Source organism: Nansenia antarctica (genome assembly GCF_963989245.1).
Source record: "Nansenia antarctica genome assembly, chromosome: 1".
Lineage (NCBI taxonomy): Eukaryota > Metazoa > Chordata > Actinopteri > Argentiniformes > Microstomatidae > Nansenia > Nansenia antarctica.
In genome coordinates, this window is record NC_137674.1 from 18,353,977 (window position 1) to 18,370,169 (window position 16,193).

General features: G+C 47.9%; 1 protein-coding gene across 1 annotated transcript; it reads right to left on the bottom strand.

The window, feature by feature from the left end:
• Window positions 1-946: 946 nt before the first annotated feature.
• On the bottom strand, window positions 947-15,904 carry LOC308161607 (pre-mRNA-processing factor 40 homolog A-like; the record flags this gene model as incomplete). Its single annotated transcript, XM_080535645.1, has 4 exons — window positions 947-972; window positions 10,423-10,690; window positions 10,724-11,502; window positions 15,847-15,904. 4 exons carry the CDS (start codon window positions 15,902-15,904, stop codon window positions 947-949), a joined length of 1,131 nt encoding a protein of 376 aa, XP_080391771.1.
• Window positions 15,905-16,193: the final 289 nt, after the last annotated feature.

Genomic DNA, 16,193 nt, shown 5'->3' on the forward strand with positions numbered 1-16,193 from the left:
TTGAGTTGCTGCCACGTGATTGGCTGATTCGATATTTGCCATAAAGAGCAGTTGTACACTGAATGAAGTGGCCGATGAGTGTAATACAGACGTTGATATCAACCAGCAGGGGGCAGTCTTATTCCATGTGTTCAGTCAGTGTGCTGACAAGTTATTACAGTTACATGACTCATGTTTTCAATGTTTCAAGGTCATGTTTAATAAAACGACCCAGCTTGTCATATGTATTATGATTTTAATGTTTAAAAAATAAAATAAAAAATATGAACGGAACTAATATTGCAATATTGCTCATAACTCTCAAGTGGCTTTTTCTCCAAATGTTCATTGATTCAATCCCCTTGTAGATTGCTTTAGCAATCAGCTCTACTTGCCTCAGTAGCTACCAAACTCCCTAAACGTTCTTCCTTGGAAGCTAATTAAGCTTATGTGTTTGCTTGCACCTACAGTTGTGAGGCCATGATCTGGGCCTAGGCCTCAGTGCTACAGTGTCAATTCCAAACCGACAGTGGCAGCAATTTGACGAGAACAGCTGACGATGCAAGAACAATATACAATGACATGAATCCATGATTGTATTTGTGAACACTGGACCAACTGTTGAAGTCATATAGAGGATCACAGTCTGTCTTCCAATGGTGAACAACAGATCAGTGTTTTTATTTTATATGGAGATTTGCCAAAGTTGATCCCCAAAATCATAGGCTTAAGTACTGACAAGTTGACTTGGTCAGCTGAATTTAAGGATCTGATATGCAACACAGTTTCTTCCTCTGAAATAAGGAGATCATTCTGTCTCATTATCATCAGTCGACACATTCTGTAGTAATAAGACAACATTATAAATCGGTCGGATTTCTAAGAAGCAGGGAGGTAATCCAGTGTAAATCTTTGCAATGTTCCTTTCACTGTTTTTTTTAATTTTTATGATCACGTTAATCGACATTTATCGACCCCCGTGCTCAAACACACCTGTGTTGACACCCACGTGAGTCCTGCAACACAGCTGGGGATGTCAAGGTCCATAAACCTGGAGTTGATGCATGACGAGGGCAAAGTACGGCCACGGGTACACAGTGGGACGTCAGTCTGACCAGGCAAGGCCGTCCCTCTTCAGCTGGGGCGGCTGTGTCTCAGGAGGTAGAGCCGCCGTCTAATGATCGCAAGGTCAGCAGATTGGTGGTTCGAGCCCCTGGCTGGCCACATGTCGAAGTGTCCTTGGGCAAGACACTGGACCCCAAATTTCTCCCAGTGAGAGGGCCGGCGCCTTGCATGGTAGCTTGCAAGCCTGAATGGCGCGTCAAGATACTTTGGTCACCCTGCTGTTAACTGTCTACGTTCCAAAGTCTTTCCTGCTACCTCTTATTCACAATATCTCACAAGTAACTCCTAGTAAGATACGGTGTGTGTAAGCCCCTATGGTTGACGACAGCTCTGTCCTTAACGAGTGTGTGTTTGCAGGTAATATGTTCATCGGTGAGGATAATTCACCCAAAGGACATATATATATTTATATATATACTGTATATATATAATGTTGGGCTAGGCTAACCATTTAGTTCCTATAATGCGTAATGAATCTAACATTTTACAGTTCACGGAAGGGCTTAAGTGACCTTAGTTACATAGGGAATATCCTAGTAATACCTACTCTATTATGGCAAGGGCACTGTGTCTGACCGGAAGCCCCCCCCAGACACTGTGTGAACAACCCAATTTAGCCTTTGCACTACTGCTGGTTGCAAACCCTGGTCAATGTGAACACTTTTTACCCTTTGCAGTATTGATGAATGAATGAATGAATGGTCTTTATTGTCATTGCTATAGTACAGGTACCAAACAACGAAATTTGGGAGGGGTGGCTCCCCTGGTGCTAGGAAAGAAAAAAAAAGAAGAAAAAAACAGGAAGGGAAAGGAGCTGGTTTACATAAATAAAGGCTATGTACACTATCCACTATACTATACTGTACAGGTAAGACGACTAGGGTTGTCATATTGCACATAGTGTTATTGCACATTCATTTAAAGTGTCGCAGTTTGCAGGCTTGAAATGTACACATTTGTGCCTCAGCACTACACCTGATTTTTTCAATCCAGCAGCTGCCATCAATCCGTCCAGACTGTCCAGGGCCCAGAACCTAGGTCTTTGCTGTGTTCAGGGCCTGGATGGCCCTGGGGTAGAAGCTGTGCTTCAGTCTGTTTGTCCTTGCGGCCATGGTCCTGTACCGCCTTTTCGAGGGCAGCCGGGCAAAGTGTTCGTACCCAGGGTGGGTTGGGTCTCTGGAGATCTTGGAGGCCTTCCTGAGACAGCGTGTGTTGTACAGCTCTTCCAGAGAGGGGAGGGGGGCGCCAGTGATCTTCTGGGCTGTTCTCACGACTCTCTGTAGCGCATTTCTCTCCGCGGTTGTGCAGCTGGAGAACCAGTTGCAGATGCCGTAGGTGAGGATGCTCTCCACTGCGCCGCGGTAGAAGGCCACCAGTATCTCCTGCTTGTTGTGTTCCTTCCTGAGGACTCTCAGGAAGTAGAGCCGCTGTTGTGCCTTCTTGATGGTGGCTACTGTGTTGTTCTTCCAGGACAGGTCATCCTGTATGTGCACCCCCAGGAATCGGAGGGTTGAGACTCTCTCCACGCTCTCTCCGTCGATGGGCAGGGGCTGGATCTCAGATTTTTTCCTCCTGAAGTCCACGATGATTTCCTGGGTCTTTGACTTGTTCAGCAGCAGGTTGTTAACCTTGCACAGCTTGCTCAGCTGCTCTACCTCATCCCTGTACGCCGCCTCGTCCCCCCCCGAGATGCAGCCCACCACGGTGGTGTCGTCTGCAAACTTTACGATGGAGTTGCTGGGGTGGACGGGGGTGAAGTCGTAGATGTAGAGGTTGTAGAGGATGGGGCTTAGCACGCAGCCCTGGGGGGACCCAGTGCTGAGTCTGAGGGCTGTGGAGGTGTGGGAGCCCACCCGCACCCTCTGGGGGCGGTCGGACAGGAAGTCCTTGATCCATGCACATATAGAGTGTGATAGTCCCAGGTCTAGTAGTTTGGTCACTAGCCTGTCTGGAAGGATGGTGTTGAAGGCAGAGCTGAAGTCCACAAAGAGCAGTCTCGCGTAGCTGTTTCCCCTCTCCAGGTGGGATAGAGTGGCGTGGAGAGTCGTCGCGATGTTTACAATACTACCGTTGCACATACCTCTTTGATATAGCCTCTTTTATACGTCTGCACATTACATACTGTACATAAGCTACCTTAACTGTACACAGCTCAACTGTATATACCTCTAAACTACCGTACTTGCCATACTGTACCTATCACTACCATACTGTACCTATCACTGCCATACTGTACCTATCACTATCATTGTCATGTTTGCGTGTTCAGGGTGGCCATCGGAAAAGTGCTCGGGGTCAGTGCCGTTGTATTCAGTTAATTAAAGTAATATGGAGTGTGGTCACTTCCCTGTTAGACCTAATCTTATGAACTCTCTTTTCGATGTGTCCATGATCTAAAACATATCCGTTTTGGTTATCTTCTTATGATGATGATATCTTCTCTTGTCCTCTATTATAGGATCCTGATTCTGGGGACCCGCCAGGGAGCATCATGGGAGAACAGACATGGCTCAGTGGGTGAGTGCCGTCATTTCAGCGTTGCCACACAATGGCACTTACTGTCTTTGTTGTGGTCAGTCTTGAGGTGATAGGCCATGATAATGTGGCATTTATTGAGTCACTGTTGCAAGTGAGCTGGTCACTTTGTATCTCTTCAGCTCTGCTATAGAGCGTGTTCAGGGTTCAAGATTCAAGATTCAAGATAGCTTTATTGTCTGTCACACAGTGACAGAAATTCTCCTTCGACAGGCAGAAGTGCAGCTCAAGAATACAGTTCCACATTAAAAACACACATAGGTCACATACATTAATACATACAATAAAAACAGACAGACATAGCAGTGTTTATAAAATGTAGTGCCTATTTAAAAAGTCCAGTCATTTAAAAATAATAATTAAAAAGTGTTATGGTTTAAAAAGCTAAAATGTTGTGGTTGCCATCTGAAAAAATGCTTGGGGTCGCTGAAGATGATATCAACACTGTGGTTGCTGGGACAACGACAGGCGTGCTCTACAAGTCCACAGGCTAGAGGAACTCTGTGGAATGCAGAAAAGGGAAATTCATTTCCTGGCAAAAATGCCCCTGGAAACTTCCTCACCTGGTTTCCTTACCCACACAAGCAAACAAAGACAAATAGTTTTTTTTATTAGAAGAAGAAAACAAAAGAAGAAGAAGAAAACAAAGAAGAAGAAAACAAAAGAAGAAGAAGAAAACAAAACTCCATATCACACATGTGAAATATACAGAGGACTTTCTTTTAGGCCTTCATGAAAGTAGGAGAAAGCCCCTGGTTTTACAGCGTTGATATTTTTGCATCGTCAGAACTCGTGTAGATCAAAATATGAGTGAAAGATTGAGAGCAGGAAGAGCAACGATAATGATTCATAGAATGGCTGCCTATGTAACCTGGGTTGGTCTAATGCTCTAGCACCATGGTCTCAGTGCACACATAAGCCCATGTTGACATGGGTTTGAATCCAGACCATGCCCTGCTAACATACCCTCTCCTCTTTACTCTCCTGTTTTTCTTCACTAACTATCCAATATCCAACTGCCTATTCCCTCAGGTGCTGTTAGGATTCAAAACAAAAACAACTACAGTGCCCTGCATAAGTAATGGGACAGTAATGAATTGTTTTCTTCCTTTGGCTCTCTATACTCCAAATGTTTGGATTTGAAATCAAACAACGTATAGATTCTTCTCAGCTTTTAGTTGATGATTTTGGTATTTGTGTACATATTGTTTTTTTTGTGTACTGTCCCCAAATTCATGGTACCAAAAATGATGGAACACTTGGCTTGACAGGGGTTTCTGGTTCGTTAGATGTGTTTTTCTTCATTATGGTGAGTGTTCTTCTGTCATCCGATGCAGTCTTCCTTGGCCTACCAGCCTGCTTGTTATCGCTGAAGTGGTCACCAATGAGCCTTTTTCTGCTTTTTAATGATGTTCAGCCCAATAATACTGGCTTCTTTCACTTCCATTGACACTTCTCTGGTCTTCTTGTGGATAGACACCAATAGCAGTCTGTGAAAGCAAACGCCAAGCCTAGAATCAATAGTAGACATTGACAGAAACACATGTGAAGCAAATTGTCCAATTACTTTGAGTGCCCTGAAATAGGGGGACTATGTATTGTAATAAATAATAATAAAAGCTGTTCATCTCGACTTTAACTTCATCGTATTGTTTGATGAAACCCAACCTTTTGGAGTATAGAGCCAATAATGGAAATAATGCTTCACTGTCACATTATTTGTCTCCTCATCCTCTGTCTAAAGGACGCATTCCACCGGAGTATCAGGAAACACTCACTTCCGCCTGCAGTGAAAGGTTGTATGGTATCTGACACTCATGAGATCAGCTTATGACAGTCACACTTCTAGTTACTTGTGTTGATATACTCATATTGGACTGTCTGTTGAATAATAGGTCCTTTCTTTTCTTGTTTTGATTCCACCGAAACTTCCACTGAGAAGTTTTGCATGTGACTGAAAGAGGTAGTTGCAGACACCAGCTGAACAAACAGGTTCAGTGAGTTTGGAGGGAGGGACTTGGCCTTACACTGCCTCTCTACGCAGGCTGCTCCCCTTCTGCCAACAAGAATTTTCCCAGCATGCCTTTTTCTAAATTCACTGAGGCAAAGTTCTTAGAAAGCTGGCACTGTAGTCGAATGGGAGGGAGAGGGCAAGATTAGTTTGAAAATAAGATTACACAGTCAGGGAAACCAGGGGACCTTCAGCTAGAGGTGTATGGCATGAGGTGCCGTTTTGACTCTGATAACGTTGTGTTACAACGTCTCTTCCCTGTCTGTGTTGACCCTGTCGCTTTGCCTGATGACTTGTATTTCTGAAATCGTCAGACACGTTTAGAGTTCACATGCTGCCTCTGTCAAATTGCTCTCTCTCTACCTTTTTACGACCAGTCACATAAAATGCCTAATCTAAGCATTGACTAGATTAGAAGCATTGAACAAACAACTTTTACAAGACTTGTGGGGTCATTTCACTCGTTTACAACCATCTCATTTCCCGTTGACAACGGTTATTTCAGTCCTGGATCTGTGAAGAGTTCTGCTGTTCTGATCCTTTTATAGTGTCAGTAGAAACGAGTTGCTGAGTCACACGTCAAACCACAGAGCATGGTGATGGTCTCCCTCCCCCGTGTAGCACAGCCACCCTAACCCTAACCCTGCAGTCAAACCTGTCTGGTCCCCCGTGTAGCACAGACATGACTGCAGTCACACTTGTCTGGTCACACAGCCATGGACTGGATCTTTTTCTATGGCTCTTTTTGACCTTGATATAGAGATGTACTCCGAAATGTACTGGAAATCGAGGTGTGTGTGTGTGCGTGTGTGTGTGTGTGTGTGTGTGTGTTCATATTACTTCCACGTCACACAGCCTCAAAAGTAACATTTCATCCATAGCTCATATAGGAGGCAAACATGCTGTCACTAGTTGGACCTTTTTAAGTCACTGGTATTTATTTCCTGAGGCAACTTGCCTAATTGGAGCAGTAAGCCCCTGTAAGGCCTGTTGTGCTGATGCTACGGCTGCCTGGCATTCACAGAACTTCTTTGACTGAATTCACACGTTTTATGTCATGGTGTACTGTCGGACATGAATGAGTAATTCTGACACACAAAAGAGAAATAATTCCAATGTTTTGTTCTAAACTGCCATGTCCAAACCTGTTTATATCATGGAGATGTTTATACAGGGTTCCCACGGGTCCTTGAAATCCTTGAAAGTTTGTGAATTTGAGAGAAAAAAAAATCACGGCCTTAAAGGTTTTTGAAAATAGACATGGGTCATTGAAAGTGCTTGAATTCCCCTCTCTCTCTCTCTCTCTCTCTCTCTCAATTTTTAAAAAATAATATATATATTAAAATGTTTTTAATGTAATTATAGTAGATAAGTCACATTGCTTAACTTAACACAGTAACTTTACACATATTTCACAATATATTGTTTTGCTGTTCTGTGGTAGAGAAGGCAAGAGACCATCTAGTGTTCAAGCCTCTACATTCAAAAGCCTCTCTTTTTAATTGTTGTCTGTGAGCAGATAGTTCCTATTATATAAATTCTCATCTAGATCTGTCTCAAACTATGCCGTGTTGGGTCCTTGAATTTGAGGGAATTGAGTCTTGAAAGTCCTTGAAAAGTGCTTGAATTTGATGTTTCAGAAGGTGTGGGAACCTTTATAGCAACAACCTAGTTTTCAAGATACAAGAGATGTGTAAATGACATGTCCGATCCAGTGTGGTTTATAGATGAGCATGTTTTGCTCCATGGATGTTGAGTGCCCTTGTATGAACCCACAGGGTTTTGGTAGTGGGTGTATAATACATCCTCTCCCTGCCATAATGATGCAATAATGACACACACACACACACACACACACACACACACACACACACACAGTCTTATCTAGGGGCTCCTGGTAGTGGGTGTGGAACTTAGGCTTCAGTACAAGAGAGCTATCAGAGCCTTCAGTGTGGCAGCCCCCACCCTCTAGAACTCTCTACCCAAGGATATCCGCGACTCTCCAACCCTGGGGGCCGTTCCACTAACGTTGATATTAGTATATCGGCGATAAAAATAAATCCTGCGATCAGGCAACTCGGGATTGGAATTCAAGCCTCAGGTGATTCCTCGAACGAGGATCAGGCTTGTGTCATGAGTGTTCACAGAACACCGGCTTAGAAATCCTTGATATGGGCGCGTGCACGCAGACATAAAGAGCCCCGAAGAGTCAAACTGTCAATGAAGATTGATCTTTATGAAGACGACAAATAAGATGTAAAATAGTGTAATACTGCCGCAATTAACAAGGCGAGGGAAATGGTTTGGCAAGAAATTGCTGACCGATTAAATGTGTAGGCCCAGTTATTGTTATATGTTCATATTTTGATAAATGAATATTGCAGCAGGCTACAAACCATCATAACGTCACGATGGCCTAGTGGTATTGACGCTGCCATAGTATTTATTTGTCATTTTAAGACGTGGTTCAAATCCCTCTTCATTTTTTATTGCATTTCGTTGTCTGAATCTAATCTAAAATCTAATCTAAAAAAGTATTTAGGCTATAAAATGATGGTGCAGGCTAATTTACACGATTACAATGGTGTTTGAAGCCTTTCTGAGTAGTAAATTATGTTTTTTCTTATGATTACTGATGGATAGATGATTCACTTAGACAGATATATCTATTGTAAATCGATTTGCATGAAGGCTTCGGTTAAATGTAAAAAAAAAAAAAAAAAAACGTCAAGTCTCGAACTCGTAACCTTTGGAACTCTAGCTGGTTGCCTTAACCCCTGCACCAGCCAGACCACTGTGAAGATAGCAATGCAAGTTGATAGACATACCTATTTTTAAAATGTATTTAGTTACACTTTTTTATTTATCTATCTATCTATCTATCACACTTTCAAAATATCAAGCTATCTATCACACAATCAAACTATCTATCTATCAATCGATCACACTTTCAGAATATCAAATTATCTATCTATCACACAGTCAAACTATCTATCTATCTCGTAAAAAGTGGGAACTAATATTTCCTAAAAGACACTTGACGGAACTGTCGTTCGGGATATAGTTTCCGCCTGTGAGACAATTTTAACGCACGTATTACCTAAACCAACCTCTAAACCTGCTCACGACCAGAATTACTCAGAAGGATTGGTTGCATAGCAACCAAGCAGCGAATTATTTGAGCCACATTGATGGAACCGAAAGCAAGATGAAATTATCGCCGATTAGAATATTATCGCCGATTAGAAGATCATCTCGCTTAGTGGAACAGGCCTCTGGACAAGCTGACATTCAAAACTGCCCTTAAAACCCATCTATTCACCATCGCATTCAACCTTTAGTAGCTGTTTCACTGTTTCTTGTTTTGTGTGTTTGTCTCTCTGGCTCTGTTCTGTTTGTCCCATTCCCTTGTAAAGCGACATTGGGTCTGTGAAAGGCGCTATATAAATTTAAGTTATTATTATTATTATTATTATTATTATTATTGTAACCAGGGAGTAGCTAAAAGGACTGTAGAATTTAGGAAGGGGCTGGTTATCTAACTAACTCTGAGCTAAATAGGCAGTGTAGGAGGATACAGGCAGGGGGCGCCAGCAAACCGTTAGACTAGCAGTTACTATCGTTAGCATTAGCATTGTAATTAGCATTAGCATTAGCATTGGAATTAGCATTAGCCTTAGCATACAAACAACTAAACACACGGTAGTGTAGCAAAGATGAACAACACATTTATTATACACAACTGATGTATACCTCCCAAAATATACTCCCTCCCCGCCGGCCACACACACACTCACTCACTCATAGTATCTGGCCTGAACAGGCTTATAGTCCCGGACTGTGGTGCGCGTTGAGGCCTGGTTGGATGGCATGTGCGTCGAGGAAGGTAGCAGACAAAAGGGGGGGGGTGACGTAGCAACGCGGAGGGAAAGGGCCTTCTTCGTGGTCCACGACGAGGTGAAGGGCCCAGGTCCGGTGGTCCACGTCGAAGCTCCGATGGAGTCAGCGTTCGGTCGCAGTCCGCTCGTGGAGGCGACGATTATGTCCAGTTTGGCGTCTCGCTTGGTCCAATCGTTAACCGCCGGCTGCTGGCAAGGCTGTCTAACGGGAACACAACTAAACGGGCTATAACAGTTCTGAACTCGATAATCACTTTCCTGGCGTCTTCAGCTTCTGCACGGTGTGCGTGTTACTGAATCCGCCATCTTAGATTGACTTCTCGTTACTCTCTCTCGTTTGGTCTCTCTCGTTCTGATTCTCATCACACACTGACACACTGAGCACTTCCGTTCCTATATATATATACCACCGAACCTAGCATCCGGGTCACGGACACACCCCGGATATACCACGTCATCAAACATATACATCAACATTACAATAACAATACATACACTTCACGAAACGTATATGAATAGTATAGAAAATAACAAAGGAAATAACTGGGGCAAAATAGGGCTGGTTTGGGGAAACTAAACTGGCTCTAAACTGTGGGCCTTCACAACAGCCGCCCCATGAAACCCTCGGTTTCAGTTAACTAAGGAAGGCACACTGGCTAGGCTGCTCTAGCAGCGTGAGGTAGGAGGTGATAGTGTCCTTCGTAATTTGAGGGAGCTTAATCAGGCGTGCCACAGGTCGGGTGTAAGTGCGACCACCAACGTCCACGATGGCCGTCCGCACCCTTCCATCCGGACCCGGCAGGACCTTGGTCACTCTGCCTGTCTGCCAGGCGGCGCGTGGAAGGGACTGGTCGATCACCAGTACCACGGCACCTTCGGACAAGTTGTCTCTCTCCCTCAGCAGAGTCTTCTGCTTCTCCTCCTTCTCCAGGGCGCGGATGTGCTCCTCGAAGCAGATCAGAGCGTCTTCCTTGTCCATGTTCTGCAGCTCCTCGTACTCAGCGAAGGTGGGGTTGTCCAGCAGGTACTGCTGGGCCTCGGACCAGGTGGTGCGGTAGGTGACGTTGGCCATGTTGTCCAGAATGCTCTTCAGCGCCTCCCAGTTCCTCTTCCTGAGCTGCTTGGCTTGTTCCTTCTCCTTCTTAGCCTTGTAGGCCTTAAACGCTTGCTTCTTCTCACTCAGCTTGGGCAGGGCGCTGTAGCGTGGGTCGTTGATGATCATTCTCATGGCTTGCTCCCATGACGCGTTGGATGAAACACCATTCTCCTTCAGAAGCTCTTTGAAGGCCTGCTTGGCCTCCTCTTTTGGGTTCCACTTGTACGTTTTCTTCGCCAACTCCGGCCTTTCCTCCTTGGAGGCGTCTACAATACTGGCTGAGACTTCCATGGCTGACGTGTACTCGACGGAGTTGACGGGTGCGTCAATGCTGACCTCGGCCACGTGAGGGTGCATGGCCACCTGCAGGTGTTCCTCGGCAACAGCTGTTGCCGCCATGGCCTCCATGTCCATCATGGTCGCCATGGTAGCAGCAGGATCAACCTGAAGAGTGGGAACGGGGCCGGTGCCAGGAGCTGCAGCTTCTACCGTCCCATTCTCCTCCGCTTTGATCATCGCTTCAAGATCTTCCAGCTCTTTGGGCTTGGTCCACCGGGACTCCTTAGTCTGGGAGTTGTAGTAGTAAGGCTTTCCCGTGTCAGACTTGTACTCCTTCCACGGGCACTTAGACAACATTTGCTCAGCAGGAGATTTCAGGTCGTCTGGTTTCTCCCATGAGGACTGTTTAGTCTCTGTGTTGTAGAAGTAGGTCTTCCCATCCAGAGACTTATGCTCTGTCCACAGAGACTTCTTCTTTGGTTGGTCACCCTGTGGTGAACCATTTGTGGTACTAACTGTTCCAGGTGCACTGGCAGCAATAGATTCCACTCCAGGCGGTCCGGTTGGTTGGTTTGCTTCTTCGGTTCGGACATGGAGGGATGACGTAGCTCTCCCGTCTCTATCTCTCCCCTCGGTAGCGCCTTGGAGGGCCCACCCAAGCGCAGTCTTAACAGCCATCGGGCAGCCTCGTGGTCCTCTCAGCGGAGGACGGAGCGACACGATCAGTTCAGCGTTGTCCGAGCCGATGAGAAGGGTTGGCTCCGCTCCTTCTATCGGATGTAGGTCTACTCGCCGTAGGTGGGAATATCTTGCGCGTAATCTCTCCAGGGGGTAGTCGTAGCGGGAGAGCGCTAGCTGGTCTGCGGTGAAGACATTCCGAAGCCGATATCTGTCCGACGGCCGCCCCGCCGGGGAGATAGAGAAGTTGATTCTCGCCCCGGTGACCTCTTTAAGGTCGCGACGTATCGTGCGCAGAGTCAGCTTCTCCGCAGTCCCTTGGAGCCCCAACTGGCGCACTGCCCCCTGGAGAAGGATGGTCCGTTCCGACCCGTCATCTAGAACGGCGTACGTGTCGTACACAGCGTTGTTGTGGTGAAGTCGGACCTTCACCACCTTCAGTAGGACCTTGGAGCCGCTGCTCCGGGCTGGGTCTAGGTAGTAGACAGGTGTTGCCTCTTCCAGGGCGCTACCGGACCTAGGGCTTCTGGTGCCCTCCGTGGACCTGGCGAGGGAGACCTCGTGTAAGATGTTGAGGTGGACCTCCTCACAGCGGTTGCACTTTCTCCTCAAGGTGCAGTTCTTAGCCAGATGGTCGCGCCCACAGTTCCAGCACCTCTTGTTCTCCTCGAGCCACCTCTGCTTGGCCTCGGTACTCAGGTTGTTGAAGTCACTGCACTCATTGAACCAGTGCTCGCTGGTGCAGTACGGACATGGCGGTGGACCTCTCCGTCCCTTTTGATGGGGTTGAGAGGAATCCTTTCCCTCAGGTCGGGCTTTCCTCTCTCTCCGAGGCTCCTCCTCCGTGTGCAGCACTCCTACTGGGCGTCCTCTGTTCGAGCTCGGCCTGTCCCAGCGGTCTCCCTTCTCCCTCTCCTTCTTCGGCTCAGCGTAACCCATGGCGTCTACGTTGGTGTCATGCACTTCCTCCAGTAGGAACTCCGCGAAGGCAGCCATGCTCAGACCCAACTTCCCGGGGTTACGAACGCGCTGCTGTCGCCGGAACCTCTCCTGCCGGAAGCGTGGGATCTTGCGGAGCAGCCGCTCTACGTTGGAGGTGCTGTTGATCTCGCTGGCGCCAGCTGGGCCCTGCGTCTTCAGCATTCCAACCAAGGTGTGCACGCGGAGCGCGAAGTCATCCAGCGCCCGTTCATCCTTGATGGGGGCCTGCTGTTCGAGGGCTTGCAGTTCAGCAAGGGCGTGGTTCCAGGGACGACCGTAGCGGGCATCCAAGTCGGCGAGCGCTCTGGTGTAAGGTGTCGGTGCGGAGGCATGGGCCAGTACCATGTTGTGGGCTCTGGGGTTCCTCACATGCTGAAGGAGAATCGCATATTTGTAGGACTCTGAGCAGGAGTCGTCCAAGAGCGTGTCTAGGCAGATGCGTAGTTCCACATACTGGCTCCTGTCCTCGTCCTTGAAGAAGGGGAACTTGGGTCCCTCCACCTGGGGAAACATCCTGTAGTGGATGATCGGGGCTGGAGTGACGGTCTGGGTGTCCGGCCTGCATGCATTTTGGTGCACTGGAGGACCTAGGGGTGTGCTACGCTCTTGGGGAATGGCTCCCCTCCCTGGCAGCGACGCTGGTTCTCTCTGGGCCGCGTAGCGGTCGGGTCCCTGGTCCTCTTCTTTCCAGGTGGTCAGCTGGGCCTGTAGTTGGACAGTCATGGCGGGGGTCATGGAGCCATCGGCGGGGGGTTCAGGAGATGGCACTCGAGAGGGCCGTGCGGATGATGCTCTGGAGCTACGGGCCGACGGAGCTCTGCTGATGCACACGTCGCGCATGGTCTGCATCATTTCCTCCATCTTCTCTGCGTGCAGTTGCTCTCTCGCCATCTGCCTCTCCGCCGCGCGTTCCGCCCCCTCCATCTGGAGGCGCTCGCGCTCGTACTGGATGCGTTCCCTCTCTAACGCCTCCTGGCGCTGTCTCTCCGCCGCACGTTCCGCTCCGTTCATCTGGAGGCGTTCGCGTTCTAGCGCCTCCTGGCGCTGGAGGCGTTCACGCTCGAACTGGAGTCGTTCCCGCTCTAACGCCATCTCGGCCTGTTGGCGCTCCCGCTCTAACGCCATCTCGGCCTGTTGGCGCATACATTCTGACAGCGCGGCACTACTCCCTCTGGAGTGCAGGCTATCCGCCCCAGAGGCAGAACTGCCCACGGAAACCCTGGACCGGGAGGAAGCCACTGAACGGCAGGAGCTAGGTCTCGAGCGCGCCGTACTGGGAGGCAGATCGTTAAGGCTGAGGCCCTCCCTCTTCCGCCCGCAGGCGCTGTCGGACCGGGCCTCTCCTTCCTGCTCTTCCGTTTCTACGGCAAAACCCTGCTGTTCTGCCATCTCATCCTCAGGCTGGTGCTCGTTGATGGCTGTCTCAGTGCTAGCCATCCGCGCGCCGGCGGACACCTCGGCCTCTCCGACCACTGTATCCCGTGGAGTGCGCTCCTCGCTACCACTCAGTGAGCTTTCGAGCTCAAGCTCATACTCCTGTAACCTCGGAGGCAACCGCGGGACTCTCTGTGGTCGTGGCTCTGGCTCAGGGGGCGGAGAAGGGGGGGTAACTGTCTGGTCTGGTTGGCTGCGCTCAGCCATGCTATCACTACACTACCTATCCGGCTCGAAGGACCAATTGTAACCAGGGAGTAGCTAAAAGGACTGTAGAATTTAGGAAGGGGCTGGTTATCTAACTAACTCTGAGCTAAATAGGCAGTGTAGGAGGATACAGGCAGGGGGCGCCAGCAAACCGTTAGACTAGCAGTTACTATCGTTAGCATTAGCATTGTAATTAGCATTAGCATTAGCATTGGAATTAGCATTAGCCTTAGCATACAAACAACTAAACACACGGTAGTGTAGCAAAGATGAACAACACATTTATTATACACAACTGATGTATACCTCCCAAAATATACTCCCTCCCCGCCGGCCACACACACACTCACTCACTCATAGTATCTGGCCTGAACAGGCTTATAGTCCCGGACTGTGGTGCGCGTTGAGGCCTGGTTGGATGGCATGTGCGTCGAGGAAGGTAGCAGACAAAAGGGGGGGGGGTGACGTAGCAACGCGGAGGGAAAGGGCCTTCTTCGTGGTCCACGACGAGGTGAAGGGCCCAGGTCCGGTGGTCCACGTCGAAGCTCCGATGGAGTCAGCGTTCGGTCGCAGTCCGCTCGTGGAGGCGACGATTATGTCCAGTTTGGCGTCTCGCTTGGTCCAATCGTTAACCGCCGGCTGCTGGCAAGGCTGTCTAACGGGAACACAACTAAACGGGCTATAACAGTTCTGAACTCGATAATCACTTTCCTGGCGTCTTCAGCTTCTGCACGGTGTGCGTGTTACTGAATCCGCCATCTTAGATTGACTTCTCGTTACTCTCTCTCGTTTGGTCTCTCTCGTTCTGATTCTCATCACACACTGACACACTGAGCACTTCCGTTCCTATATATATATACCACCGAACCTAGCATCCGGGTCACGGACACACCCCGGATATACCACGTCATCAAACATATACATCAACATTACAATAACAATACATACACTTCACGAAACGTATATGAATAGTATAGAAAATAACAAAGGAAATAACTGGGGCAAAATAGGGCTGGTTTGGGGAAACTAAACTGGCTCTAAACTGTGGGCCTTCACAACAATTATTATCAGTCTTATCCCCTATGACTGGATGGGGCCAGGGACAGCTAGCCAAGTCACTACTCCAGGTTCTCTGTTCCTACATATTATAGCCCTATAGTTCTGACTTGACACAGCATTGCCATGTAAACTTGACCCTGTGTACTGTAAATATTGCTTCAGGTTTAGTGTTGTTCTAAACAGGTTTGTTATCTGTACTTTCCTCTGTCCACTTCCCTCTGATATACCTTTGACCTTTGTTAGCATTGAATGAGGATATTGTACACTCATAGCTCAGACAGTATCTGTGTTCTATTGTGGCTGTGCGTGTTATCCCTGGTGTTGTGTGTGTGTGTGTGTGTGTGTGTGTGTGTGTGTGTGTGTGTGGGATGGTCAGGTCCTATTTCTGAATTCCCCTGAAGACATTAATTTCTGCTTTAGCTAATGGGGATTTCACTCATGTATGGTCATATGACATTCTCTGTGTTTGTGTGTGTTCTAGGTGGGGCAGTGCGAGGGGGGCTTGGCAGGCCTGGCTCTCTCAGGACTCTATTGGCGCTTTTCCACTACCGGGCCAACCCGACCCGACCCGGGCTGGTTCGTTTTCCTTTCTTCACTGCCAACCGAGCCGTACCGGGCCATAGTACCCGTGCCGTTTTTAGTTCCAGTTCGAGAGGGGTACTTTCGTTACTTTTTGCCAGGCTGTGTGTGACGTGTGACGCTGTAGACCAGGGGTCGGCAATTAGGTTTGGCCTCGGGCCAATTTTTTGGGGAGCCACCAGATGGCGTGCCAAAATATAATCAAAGGCTAATTTAAGTAATTGGTTGTTAAAAAATGAAATGTGACACGTTCGAATGCTTTGACTTTTCTTTCGAAAAATGTGAATACATTTCCGCGTTGTTGTAAATCAATGACACATCGCTAGTCAAT